The following is a 13,459-nucleotide window of genomic DNA, read 5'->3' as shown; positions in this document are numbered from 1 at the left end:
ATTCAATGACAGAGGGCTTTAGCATTGGCAGAAGAGTAGGTGGAAAAGACAGGAAGAAGCCAGAGCACTGACATGACAATCAGTCGGTCGAATTTATTGAGTACTTACTGTGGGCAGGGCACTTTCATTCATTCAGTCGTATTTATTGAACACTTACTGTTTGCGAACCACTGTACTAAGCACTTGGGAGAGTACAATATGACAATAAACACTCATTCCCTGCCCACCATGAGCTTACAGTCTAGACTGGGGGAGGCAGACATCAATACAAATAGATAAAATTGCAGATATGTACATAAGTGCTTTGGGGCTGGAAGTGGGGAAGTGTGGAGTACCTGAGAAGTGGCAGGACCTAGTGAAAAGTGCACTGATCTAGAGGAGACAGAGGACTTGAATTCTGATCCAATCCCTGGACTGCTATGTGTGATCTTGGGCAAGTCACTTCACTTCTCCGTGCTTCTTTTCTCATCTGTAAAATGGGGATTAAATCCTACTCTTTCCTAGTTAGACTGTGAATCTCATGTGGGAAAGGGGGACTCCCTAATTATCTCATATCAACCCTATCGCTTAGTGCCGTGCTTGTTATGTAGTAAGCACTTAAAAGTATCATAGTAATTATTACTACTATAAGCTATTCAGCAAGGCCGACTCACAGTTCTCCCTCTCTAGAATAGAAGCTTGTTGTGGACAGAGAATCTGTCTTATTGTTATATTGTACTCTCCAAAGTGCTTAGTACAGTGCTCTGCACACAGTAAGTGCTCCATAGATACAATTAATTGATTCAGTGTTGGTCTTGTCCTTAAAGACAGTGACATCTCCTTTGCATATAGGCTTTGGGCATTCATTCTAATGGACCTTCCCATTTCTTTTTTTTAATGGGATTTGTTAAGCATTTACTATGTGCCAGGCACTGTTCTAAGCCCTGGGGTAGATACAAGCTAATCATATTGGACACAGTCCAGGTCCCACACAGGGCTCACAGTCATAATCCCCATTTTAAAGATGAGGTAACTGAGGCACAGAGAAGCAAAGTGACTTGCCCAAGGTCACACAGCAGACCAGTGGCAGAGTGGGAACTAGAACCCAGGTCTTCTGACTCCCAGGCCTGCGTTCTATCCACTAGGCCACACTGTTTCACTTCATGACCTCTCCCTGGGTAGACAACAGGTCGACTCAGTTCCCAGGGAAACACCTTTAAGTTGGAAGGAGCTGGACCATCATCCCTAACTCCTCCCCTGACTTAAACCTTCCTCCACTTATATATCAGAAGGAGGACTAGATCCTCTAGCCTCTGTCTCATTATAGCTGCCGCACTTGGAAAGTTCATTTTCTATAAGTTCCTTGTGGGCGGGGAATGTGCCTAAGAACTCTGTTTTGTTGTACTCTCTACACACAGTAAGTGATCAATAAACAGGATTGATTGTTTTATAGGTAAAAGGAGACAACCTCCCCCAATAGGTGGGGGTGTTTAAAACCACTGGAATGAAAGGACTCCGAGCTGTTACCCTTTATTTTCCTTCCCATTCATTTGCAGATGTGGCTTTTAAACTCTGACACTATGCTGGTGGAATCTCTTGGAAATTCGGAGGGAAGCAATGTGTTCACAGTCTTTGAAGACCTGTTGAGTCCTGATTCTAACTCCTTGGAAGCCAGGGATGCGATCAAGGTTCTTTACCATCCGTGCATCAAAAATAGAAATAAAGAGTAAGTCCAAGTTCTTTGGGCATTGTATTCTCTAATTTCACATTATGCTTATTCTCCCTTCCCACAGCCGTAGTTCAGGAAATATGTTTCAGGAAATTAATGTTAGATGGGCCCTTAAATAATGAAATAATGGAACTGAGCACATAACCAGGTTAGAGTGTGGAATGGGCTTGTCATCCCCAACCTCTACTTAAAATCCCTAGGAGTCATTCCGCTGTTTTCTGAACTTGTCCAATCTAGGGAAATAGTTATCAAGCACCTGAATTATTCAGGTGTATCAGGAAAGCAATTTGCTTACCTTGGGGGTGAGTCTGAGATTTTTTTTGTGTGGTGGGGCATTTGGGATGAAGATGGGGAGACGTGGCTACTGTGAAATAGCTCCATAAACACACATCCTAGGCATAAAATTCAATTTTAAAAAAGTTGTCCTTACCAGGGCAATGTTGTTAAAATACAAGTATGTTTCAAGTACTTTGCTTTATCCTAAAAAGAGTGCTGCTGGTGGTGATTTTTATTTTGCTTTTTTGATAATAGATCATTGTCCTCTGTTTTTGACGTCAATGGTGTCGTATTATGGGGATCTCTGTCCGTGGGAATGGGTGAGACCAGAAGGTTAATTAACGCCCGATGAATAGATCTTCCCACTCTGTGAACATGTAAAGACCATTCTTGGGATTTATAGAATGCCTCTCTTCCGAAGTACTTCAGATGCTCATTAACGCATTGATTCTCCTATTTTCCTAATAGTCTTAATGCTAACTTGGTGTCCAAGAAGTGAGGTTTATTTACAGCAAGTTGCTCTGCCTCCTTATTTGCCCAATTATCCCAATGGTGCCCATATACCCTAACCCTTTACGCTTCCGCTGAAAGCAGCAAGTTTCCCAGGCTGAAGAAATCTACTGGAAAATACTCATTATAAATAATAACAGAGGCCTTCCCTTAACTAAGCTCTCATTTCTTCATCTCCCACTCCCTTCTGCGTCACCCTCGTATTAGGATTTGCACCCTTTGTTCACCCCTCCCTCAGCCCCTTAATCACTTAGGTACATATCCATTATCTAATTTATTAATATCTGTCTCTCCCTCTAGACCATAAGTTTGTTGTGGACAAGGAACGTGTCTGTTACATTAGGTCACTGGGGCTAGGATTAATTCTTTCACACAGACTGCAAACTCCTTAAGGGCAGGGGCTCTGTCTTTTGCTTATGTTGTTCTTGCCTAAGAGCTTAGTACAGTATTCTACTCAGAGTAGGCGTTCAGTATATTCCAGGATCTATTGCAGCCTCTTTGTTTCTGGGATTATCTCAAACCACTGGACTTTGACTTTTCTTCATTCTAAGTTGTGTTTGCTTTGCCCTTGAGCCCTTTCAGATGGCTCTTCAACTCTGTGATTAGGTGGATTAGGTGTGATTAGGTCCCCCGATTAGACTGTAAGCCCGTCAAACGGCAGGGACTGTCTCTATCTGTTGCCGACTTGTTCATCCCAAGCGCTTAGTACAGTGCTCTGCACATAGTAAGCGCTCAATAAATACTATTGAATGAATGAATGGACTTCGTAAATATGTAGTCTATATTTTTCTCAAGATTTGATATCTCGTTAGAGCTCCTTCTTCCCAGTCTTTTTTTAATCTCCTTCTTAATGAAGCCAACTTTCACCGTATGTGTATTTTTCATTGTTCCCAACATACTCGAGAGTGATTTGCCATAAAACGTTGTCCTTGCTCATACTCTTTTCCCCCCTGTCTACTTTAGTGTGTATGCATTGATTTTTCTAAAGGATTTTAAGGTTGTTGAGGTTGGATCCACATGCCCTGCCTGGAACGCTCTCCCACTTTAAATTTGACAAACCACTGCCATCCTCAAAGCCCTTTTGGAATCATATCTCCTCCAAGAGCCCTCCCCTGATTAACCTGGAGCTCCCACCCTGGCAACTGCCACTTCAGCTCATCTGCACTGCCCAATTACTGATGTTCTCATAATTGCTTGAAACACTGCAAATCTTAGGCACCCATTAAGTAGCTCTAAATCTTGACCCTTTTCCTTCTTCCTCCTCTAGGCAAATGATTTTAGGGTTTGTCTTCCTTTGTCTTTCCACTACACTGTAAGCCCCTTGAGGGCATGGATCATGTCTCTACTACACTGTGCTGTCCCGACCATCAGTTCAATGTTCTGCACACAGTAGGTGTTTGATAAATACTATTGATTGATTGATAAGAAAAAGCTGCTTGGTAATCTTGCATTTAAGCAGCATTTTTCTTGCAAAACCTGACAAGAAAAGACAATGGGATAGTATATTCTCTAACAATATCTGTGTAGCACTCAGAAAGAAAATTTATGAGTTAATTAGATTTCCATCCGTTGGCTTTATTGAAGTTGCCCATAAAAGTTGCTTTGTTTCTGTTTGGAACCTGAAATATAAAGTTTAACAGTAATGGATATTTCCTGGAAGAGAATAACATTTTGGAACAGTATGCCTATGCAGTTGCTTCATAGACCCTGCAGTGGAGCTGGAATGGCATTTCTTACGAAATTTCTTTAGTATTCTCTTTTGTGGCATCATTTGTGTTGATTTTCACACTGATTTTGGCAAAGGCAGCAAACAAAAATGGCTTTGGAAATGGAAATCCATAGAATAATCTTTCTGGGGTATACTTGGTTGACAGCTTCTTTATTGGTAAGATATTTGTTTATTATTTGGGTTGGATTGAGACTGCAAGTCTCCTCTCCTTGCCCACTTAAACACTGGGAGACTCATGATCATAGACCTCTTAGAGAAATCAACCAATCCGTGATCTTCGCCGAGCACTTACTGAATACGAGGCACTGTATACTTAGCACCTGGCCAAGTATAGCAGAAGCAAGATGCACGACAGAGAAACAGCATAGCCTAGAGGATAGGGAGCCTGGAAGCCAGAAGGACCCGAGTTCTAATACCGGCTTAGCAACTTGCCCGCTTTGTGACCTAGGGCAAGTTACTTCACTTTTTTGGGTCTCATTTACCTCATCTGTAAAATGGGGATTAGGACTGTGAACCCTAAGTGGGACAGGGACTATGTCCAACCTGATTAACTTGTATCTACCCCAGGACTCAGTACAGTGCCTGGCACATAGTAAGTGCTTAACAATACCATTTAAAAAAGAGGATTAAAGGAGGAGATGGACACAAATGATTTATAAATGGTGTGAAAAAGATATTAGAGGAAGTAGTTCAATGATAGTGTAGAATGGCAGGATGAAAAATATTTCCAGAGAATCAAAGCTAAGGATATGACTGAAAACTTAGACCTGGCCCTTATGTCTTATTCCTTAATACCCCATTGTCTCTCTAAATTTGTGGCATACTAAAGCACACCCAATAATGGCTAGAAAGTTGCTGATGGAAGAAATTTTGATTTAGTAATGACCACATTATCCATGAGCCCAAATGGGCCACTTGGGATGGATCATTTCAGCTCAGCATGAATAGCTAAGCAATCTGGGCCACTGGTTCTAAATCTGTTGTTATTTGGGAAAAGGGCAGTGTGATTTTTCATTATTATTGTTCTATTCATTAGATGGCCGGGCCTTCTGTTACTGAATGAATCCCCACCCAGGAGTCAGGGACTACTGAGTTTGTACCAGTGCTTGGCACATTGTAAGTGCTCAACTAATACCACAATTATTATTACCCATCTAGCAGAATTTGGTGGTTCCCATCTACCGTATGTATAGATAAAGTTGGAGTTCGAATATAAAAATTCTCATTGTAATGTTATATAATCCTTAGTGTGATTGGGACTTATCTCCTTATATCTTCTGGAAAGATGTGAGAATGTGAGACAGTCAAATGGGAATATGAAAGTAAAGGAAGCTTCCTTTGGATAGATTCCAGTAGAATACAGCCTTGTGTTGTGCTAAATTATAAATCCTTGAGTCCAGGAATCATGTCTACTTAATTTATCATACTCTCTACTTACTTTATCGTACTCTTAATGCAACACTCTGCACAGGATAAATGTACAATACATATTATTGATTAAGTGATTAATAATATTCCTTTAACCAATGTTTGTTTGAAGAAGGTACCTACTTCAGCAAATAGTTGACTTCAACTCTCTTTGAAAAGTAGTGTGAAGAGAATTTATGTCTCTCTTCCTGATTCTTCTTGGTAACATTTTTAGAGTGAAGACTGATGAAGGAACATGTAATTTATTGCTTGGGGAGTATAAACCCATTCCACAGTCTCAGGCTTATTTCTGCTAAATTAAACATTTGTGGTTTCTTAGTTTTACTCATTTCCTTTAAAATCTCAAATCCAAAGATGATTCTTTTAGAATACTGAATGAATAAAGGCCTTCACAGAATCAGAACAAATGGGCTTAACAAGTGTTAATTTTGATTTGTGAAGCATCATTTCCCTGTATCCTCTTTTGCTTTCTTTTGTTTAGGCTTGCGGAATTAAAACTCTATTTGTTTCTGAAGATTGGTACCTGAAGTGGCAAGTAAAAACTTCAGATAAAACTAGAAGAAGGCATAGCATTAGTAAATTGTCTTCGAAAGGAGATTTGAAGTTTTTCTTTTGAGTTAGAAACTTTGAGCAAGCCAAATACTTATGAATCAATCAATTAATCGATGGTATTTATTGAGCACTTACTGTGTGTGGAACACTGAACTTAGTGAGAAGTTATTACTGAGCCATGATTTTCTCTTTCCCTCTAGACTGAAAAATGAGGCTCAGAGAGGTTGCCCAAAGAGCCCTCCCCGCCCCCCCAACAATTAACAAAGGGCAGAGCTGGGATTAGAATGTCAATCAGTCAGTGGTATTTATTGAGCACTTATTATTTGTAGAGCACTGTTCTAATCACTTAGGATCACACAATACAACTGAATTAGCAGAAATATTCCCTCCCCAAAATGAGCTTACAGTCTTGGGCTTTTTCCATGCTGCTTCTCTGGGTTCCCATGAGCGATTTTATTTTTATGGTATTAAGCGCTTACTATGTGCCAGATCCTGTACCAAGTGCTGGGCTAGGTACAAGATAATTAAGTTGGGCATAGTACATGTCCCAAATGGAGTTCACAGTCTTGATCCCCATTTTACAGATGAGGTAACTGGGGCACAGAGAAGTTAAGTGACTTTCCCAAGGTCACACAGCAGGTAAGTTCCCTCCTTGAGCATTTCTAAAGTCTGGTTGTCATACCCATTCAGATTCATGTTTGGGAAGAGAGTGACCCAGCAGAAGAGGCTCAAGCCTGAGAGTCTGGAGCCCTGGGTTCTAATCTGGCACTGGCACTTGCCTACTGTGTGACCTTGCACAAGTCCCTTGTCTACTCTAAACCTCAGTTTCCTCATCTGTAAAATGGGGATTCAACACCTGTTCTCCCTCCTGCTTAGACTGTTTAGCAGATTAATTCATTGCTAACATGTTAAAAACTAGGGCTTGGATAGCAGAAAGCTCCTGAACTATGACTCTATCCAACCTACTCACTCTGCCTTGATGTTGTTTACTCACTGCCAACCCCTTGCTTAAGTCCTGTGTCTGACCTTGGTACTCACTCCCTCTTCATAACCAGCAGACCACCACTCTCTCTGCCTTCAAAGCATTATTAAAATCATATCTCCACCAAAAGGCCTTCCCCAACTAAGCCCTCATTTCACCTACTCCCTCTCCCTCCTGCATCACCCTCGCACTTGGATTCATACCCTTGATTCACCCCGCCTCAGCCCCACAGCACTGAAGTACATATCTGTAATTTATTTGAATATCTGTTTCAACATGGTAGACTGTAAACTCCTTGTGGGCAGGGAACATATCTATCGGGTTGTACTCTCCCAAATTGTTAGTACAGTGCTCTTTACACAGTAAGCACTCAGCAGCGTGGCTCAGTGGAAAGAGCCCGGGCTTGAGAGTCAGAAGTCATGGGTTCAAATCCCGGCCCTGCCATTTGTCAGCTGTGTGACTGTGGGCAAGTCACTTAACTTCTCTGTGCCTCAGTTACCTCATCTGTAAAATGGGATTAACTGTGAGCCTCATGTGGGACAACCTGATTACCCTGTATCTCCCCCAGCGCTTAGAACAGTGCTCTGCACATAGTAAGCACTTAACAAATACAAATACCAACATTATTAATAAATACTCCTGACTCATCATCTACAATCTCTTTCTCCGCTCCTCTCCCTTACCCTGTACTCCAGAGATTCAGTTGCCTTAAAGGTTTTCAAATTATGATTTCCCAAATGAAAATTGCTCTGAAGACTCAGGGGATTGTCTAGACATTTATGGGAAGTGAAATGCATCTTTGACTGACTCTACGCCTATTCGTCTCTGAACATGTTGCTGTGAGCAGGATCCTTCCATCCAAACCTTAGGTACAATTTTCAGGGATCATTCTTCATTATTAAGTGACCCTAGCATGTAACTCCTTGCATTTAATTGGGGGAGTCAACTCCTCTGAGTTGACTGCGGTCCAGTGACCCAAACGCACATCTATTTTAATTGGAAATTCTCTCCCATCCACAGTTGACCAAATCCATAATGGGCAAAGGAGATGCAGAAAGCAAGCACTGCCGGGTTTGATATAGATTTGTTTCTTTTCTCAGGGGCTCCAATAAAAACCGCCACCATCTGAAGAGCAATAAATCTCCTGGGGCTGCTTACTTGAGAAAGCTCCATTTTTTTTTCCTCCCCCAAGTACAGCCGGGACCTATGGCTAAAAGAAGGGAAAAGAGACAGCGAGAATGATGGGGGAAAAAAGGAAAGTACTTGTTTCCTTTTAAGCCTCCTCACCAATCTAGTTTCAGGAATTTTTAATGGCGAATCCTCTTCAGCAGGCTTCTCCCTCTTTGTCGGATCCTACTGGGTCAGTGGCAAATGACCCTCTATAAACAGCCTCCTTCCTGAAGAGAATACCCATAAACAGTCCTGAAAGCCAAAGCTATTAAAAAATGCAGAAAGCCACTGACAAAATCTAGCAGCGGTGTTTTCCCCATGAGAGGAACGTAGAGAAATAATCTATCAAAAGATGCAAATTGATCCTTCGATGCATTGTCGTGATCTACTTTCCTAAGACCTCTGTAACCTTGTCTTTGAGGGAGTAGCACTGTTCCTCGGTAGGAAAATTAATGAGTAAAAAGGTATGTAATTGGCAGGACCTGAGGGGGTGTTCATTTGACAGCTATGATAGAGAGCAGTCCATATCGCCGGCAGTTAATTTCAGTGTCATTCTAGGGACTGGGGTCTGAAAAATGGGATTTGGATTCTAATCTGAATTAACACCATAAGAGAGGGGACGCCAATCGAAAATACTTGTTGGGGGAGGGAATTCCAGGCCAGAGGGAGGACGTGAACAAGGGGTCGGCAGAGAGATCGATGAGGTCTGGTGAGTAGGTTGGTGTTAGAGGAGCGGGATTGTAGTAGGAAATCACCAAGGTAAGCGAGCTGACTGAATGCTTTAAAACAATGGTAAAGGGTTTCTGTTATATGTGGAGATGGATGGGCAACCACTGGAGGTTCTTTAGGAGTGGGGACATATGAGCTGAATTTTATTTTTTTTTTAGGAAAATGATCCGGGCAGCAGAGTGAATGTCACTGGGGAAGGGAGGTCAGAGAGGAGGCAGGGGCAGTGGTCAAGGTGAGATATGATAAATGGTTGGATCAGCACATTATGGAGAGGAAAGGGCAGAGTTTAGCAATGTTGTGAAGGTAGAACTGACAGGAGTTGGTGACAGATTGAATATGAGGGTTGAATAAGAGAGATGAGTTAGGGATAATGTCAAGGTTATGGGTTTGTGAGACAGGGAGAATAGTGGTGTTGTCTACAGGCCTATTCCTCTCCTACCACTCCCTCTTTTCCAGGACTTAAATTACCCGGTATGCATAGAATTTATGCTCTCATCTCAAGGGCTGCCTTCAGTACTTAGTATTTGCCCTGACTTTGTTAAAGAAATCATCCATTTCCATTCCTGAACCCACCGTACATGGCAGAGAACTCCTCCCACCCCAGACACTTCTCCTACATCCTGCATGACACTTAAGAAATTCTATTTTCTTCTCCCCACTTAATTTCTAGTAAATTACACAATAATTTTCCCCATCCCTCATCTCAATGAATTCTATTTCTTGAATGCCTAACTAGGTTGTCAGCTTCTTGAGGGCAGGGATCATTGTACTGTACTCTCCCAACTGTTTAAAAGAGTGCCTTGCATGCAGTTAGCGCTCAAGAGATATCATTAATTGATTGATAATTGTATGTGAAGCACTGAACTAAACAATTGAGAAGGTTCAAACGTACAAAATTCAAAGGTTGTACTTTTCCAGGGGCTTAGTACAGTCCTCTGCACTCAGTAAGCCCTCAAATATGATTGATACAATCTCTGCCGTCAAGGACCTTACAATCCCATCGGTCTCCCTCAACACGCCCCATATATTCATGAGAAGCAGCCTGGTGTCGTGGATAGAGCACAGGCCTGGGAGTCAGAAGGTCATGGATTCTCCTCCTGGCTCCGCCACTTGTCTGCTGTGTAACCGTGGGCAAGTCGCTTCATTTCTCTGTGCCTCAGTTACCTCGATGGTAAAAAAATGGGGATTAAGAGTGTGAGCCCATTGTGGGAAGTGCTCAATAAATACTGTTGAATGAATGAATGACAGGGACTGCGTCCAACTCAATTTGCTTGTATCCACCCTAGTGCCTGGCACGTAGTAAGTGCTTAACAAATACCATCATTATTGTATAGAATTATCTGACTAGAGGCTGCCACAACATTTCTTGACTCTCCCAGCTAAGATATACTTTATGGCTGGTTGGAACTGCCATCTCAAGATCTAGATGGTAAAATCAACCCAAACTCCCCACAGATGACACTCCTCATCAGTATGGTAGCAACTGTCCAAGAAGGAGTAGTATAAAACAACAAGCACTGCTATTGTTCTGATTTTTATTGCGTGCTATAAAGTCTCTTTGCAGAAGGTTGCTGATCAAGTTATTTAACTCTCCTTCCACGTGAAATGTTGCACTGTTCTAATTTAATCTCTACTTATTCCACCGGCTTCTCCCTTCCAGCAGCCTAGACTAATGATACCTCTTCCAGTGAAGTGTCTTCCATTGCTAATTTTAACTTGCATTTTGTTTCTAAATCAATAAGGCCAAGAGGGGAATCAGAAGAGATGCTGCTGACATTTCAGCAGATTGGGTCGGGGTGATCAAGTTATCTTTTTAAAAGGAATCCAGGGGTAATTCGGCTTTTTAAATAAAAAGTAAAGCAAGTTGCTACTGCAGTGACTTGACGCTAAGAACTCCCACTTGGCTTGTCGTCTTTGACCCTGAGCAATATTGCCTCAACTTTCTGGAGCTCCATTTACTTGTCTGAAGAAGCAGCATGGCCTAGTAGAGAGAGTATGGGCCTGAGAGTCGAAAGAACCCAGCTCCACCACTTGTCTGCTCTGTGACCTTGGTCAAGTCACTTCATTTCTAAGGGCCTCGGTTTCCTCATCTGTGAAATGGGAGCCCTATGTGAAATAGGAACTGTGTCCCACCTGATTAGCTCATATCCTCCCCAGCAGTGCCTGGCACATAGTAAGTGCCGAGCAAAAACCAAAAAAAGAAGGTCTGTTAGCTACTAACTTTTTTTATTTCTACATTATTGGAGGCAAGAGAGGAGAGGGAAGCTGTTCGTCTTAATATTGTTTTCCGCTTTATCGGTCCTGCCGAACCCAAGTGATCATTTGGTTTGCTACTGCTGGAGGAATAGCAATCCTCGTCACAGTTGCTCTCTATGTACATTCCAACTGAGCTGATTGCTTCAAACCCATAACCCCAGTTGAAGTGGATCTGGCCATCCAGAACTGCCATTTCAGGAGTTTGTGTCTGCCCACTGCACTCTGCCTGACAGGGTCCTTTCCCACCACGGAAAGCAGCGTGGCCTAGTGCGAAGAGCACAATTCCGGGAGTCAGAAGAACTGGGTTCTAATCCCGGCTCCGGCACTTGTCCGCCTCGTAACTTTGGGCAAGTCACTGAGGTTCTCTGTGCCTCAATTACCTCATCTGCAAAATGGGGATTCAATGCTTTATTCTCCCTCCTACGTAGACTGTGAGCCCCATGTGAGAGCTGATTTTCTTGTATCTACCCCAAACGCTTAGTGTAGTGCTTGGCACATAGTAATAATAATAATAGTATTTGTTAAGCGCTTATTATATTATATGCCAAGCACTGTTCTAAGCACTGGGATAGATACAAATTAATCAGATTGTCCCACGTGGGGCTCACAGTCTTAATCTCCATTTTACAGATAAGGTAACTGAGGCACAGATAAGTTAAGTGGCTTGCTCAGGGGCACATCGCAGACAAGTGGCAGAGCCGGGATTAGAACCCACATCCTCTGACTCCCAAGCCAAAGCTCAAGCGCTTAAATGTCACAATTACTACCTGCCAGTGATGGGAGGCTGCCATCATGGCTGGTGTCCCCCAAAGCCCCATCCAGACAGATACAAATTCCACCTCCCTGCCAAGCCCCTCCCCCAGAGGCTATTAAATCGGCGGAGGGTCGTCTTATTTCCACCCCTTCCTCATTGAGAATACAAAGCCTTATTAGAGACAAGCCATTTGGCTGGGATCGGTGACACAGATTTTGAGTCTGATCGTTTCAGTTGATGACTTGAGAGTTGGGGGTGGGCCTTTTATATAGGCCGTTTAAATCTTTGTGACATTAGAAGGAAACATTAAAATTACACAGTCAAAGAATTTTTCATTTTCAGAATGGGAGCTTAATGTCCCGGTGATGCACATGGTATTTTAGCAGGTGGCACTAATTAATGGTACCTCTCCTGAGTCATATCGATTATGCCCTGCAGGGGCATCTCTTGAGGTATGTGCTTGGCAGGGTTCTAAGTTGGGGCTTGAATGAAAACTGTGGAGAAATTCTGAAATAGCTGGGTGAAAGTTGGGATTTTGGAAGGCGCTTAAGGGGAAAAAACTGCGTATCGAACCTATTCCCCACCCTCCGGTTAGGAGGCTCTTTCTGAAAACACCGGTCGCTTTAAATTAATATCCGTGCATTGACCTCATAGAATTGTTCTAGGCACTTGGAAATGAATTAGCTATCGTCCTCCCTTCAAAGATCATACAATAAAAGCAGGAAGACAAAGAAGTAGACATTATGGATGAGTGAGACGATGCCATCAATCAATCATATTTATTGAGTGATCACTCTGTGCAAAGCACTGTACTAAGCACTTGGGAGAGTTCTTGTGAAGCAGCATGGTCTAGTGGAAAGAGCACGGGCTTGGGAGTCAGAGGACCTGGGTTCTAATCCCAGCTCTGCTGCTTACCTGGTGCGTCACCTTGGGCGAGTTTTTTAACTTCTTTGTGTCTCTGTTCTCTCATGTGCCAAATGGGGATCCAATACATGTTCTCCTTCCTACTTAGACTGTGAGCCCCATGTGGGACTTGATTAGCTTGTATCTACCTTAGTGCTTAGTACAGTGCTTGGCACATAGTAAGCACTTAACAAATACCACAGTTATCATTACAACACAACAGAGTTGGTAGATATGTTCCCTGTCCACAGTGAGCTTACAGTCTAGATGGGGAGACAGACATTAATACAAATAGATTATGGATATGTACATCAGGGAAGATGCCGTGAGAGATACATCCAGAAACTATTTGTCTGAGGCCAATGTCAATTTGGGGAGAGATATCGAGTGACTTAGTCTGGGGGTCGTTCTGGAAGACATTTCTGCTCAGTCTCTCCTTTGATGACCTAGACAAGGGAATCA

General features: G+C 42.5%; 1 protein-coding gene across 3 annotated transcripts in view; it reads left to right on the top strand.

Annotated features, from left to right (window-relative positions):
• UBE3D (ubiquitin protein ligase E3D) overlaps positions 1 to 13,459 on the top strand; it is an 83,232-nt gene that overhangs the window by 21,680 nt on the left and 48,093 nt on the right. For all 3 annotated transcript variants that reach the window (XM_029047695.1, XM_029047694.2, XM_029047696.2), the window contains one exon: positions 1,536 to 1,705. In XM_029047695.1, coding sequence (XP_028903528.1) covers positions 1,536 to 1,705 — 170 coding nt within the window. The remainder of the gene's footprint in view (positions 1 to 1,535; positions 1,706 to 13,459) is intronic.

Source organism: Ornithorhynchus anatinus, chromosome 19, assembly GCF_004115215.2.
Source record: "Ornithorhynchus anatinus isolate Pmale09 chromosome 19, mOrnAna1.pri.v4, whole genome shotgun sequence".
Taxonomy (NCBI): Eukaryota; Metazoa; Chordata; class Mammalia; order Monotremata; family Ornithorhynchidae; genus Ornithorhynchus; species Ornithorhynchus anatinus.
Note: the sequence above shows the minus strand (reverse complement) of the source record. Positions and strands in the feature narration are given on the sequence as shown.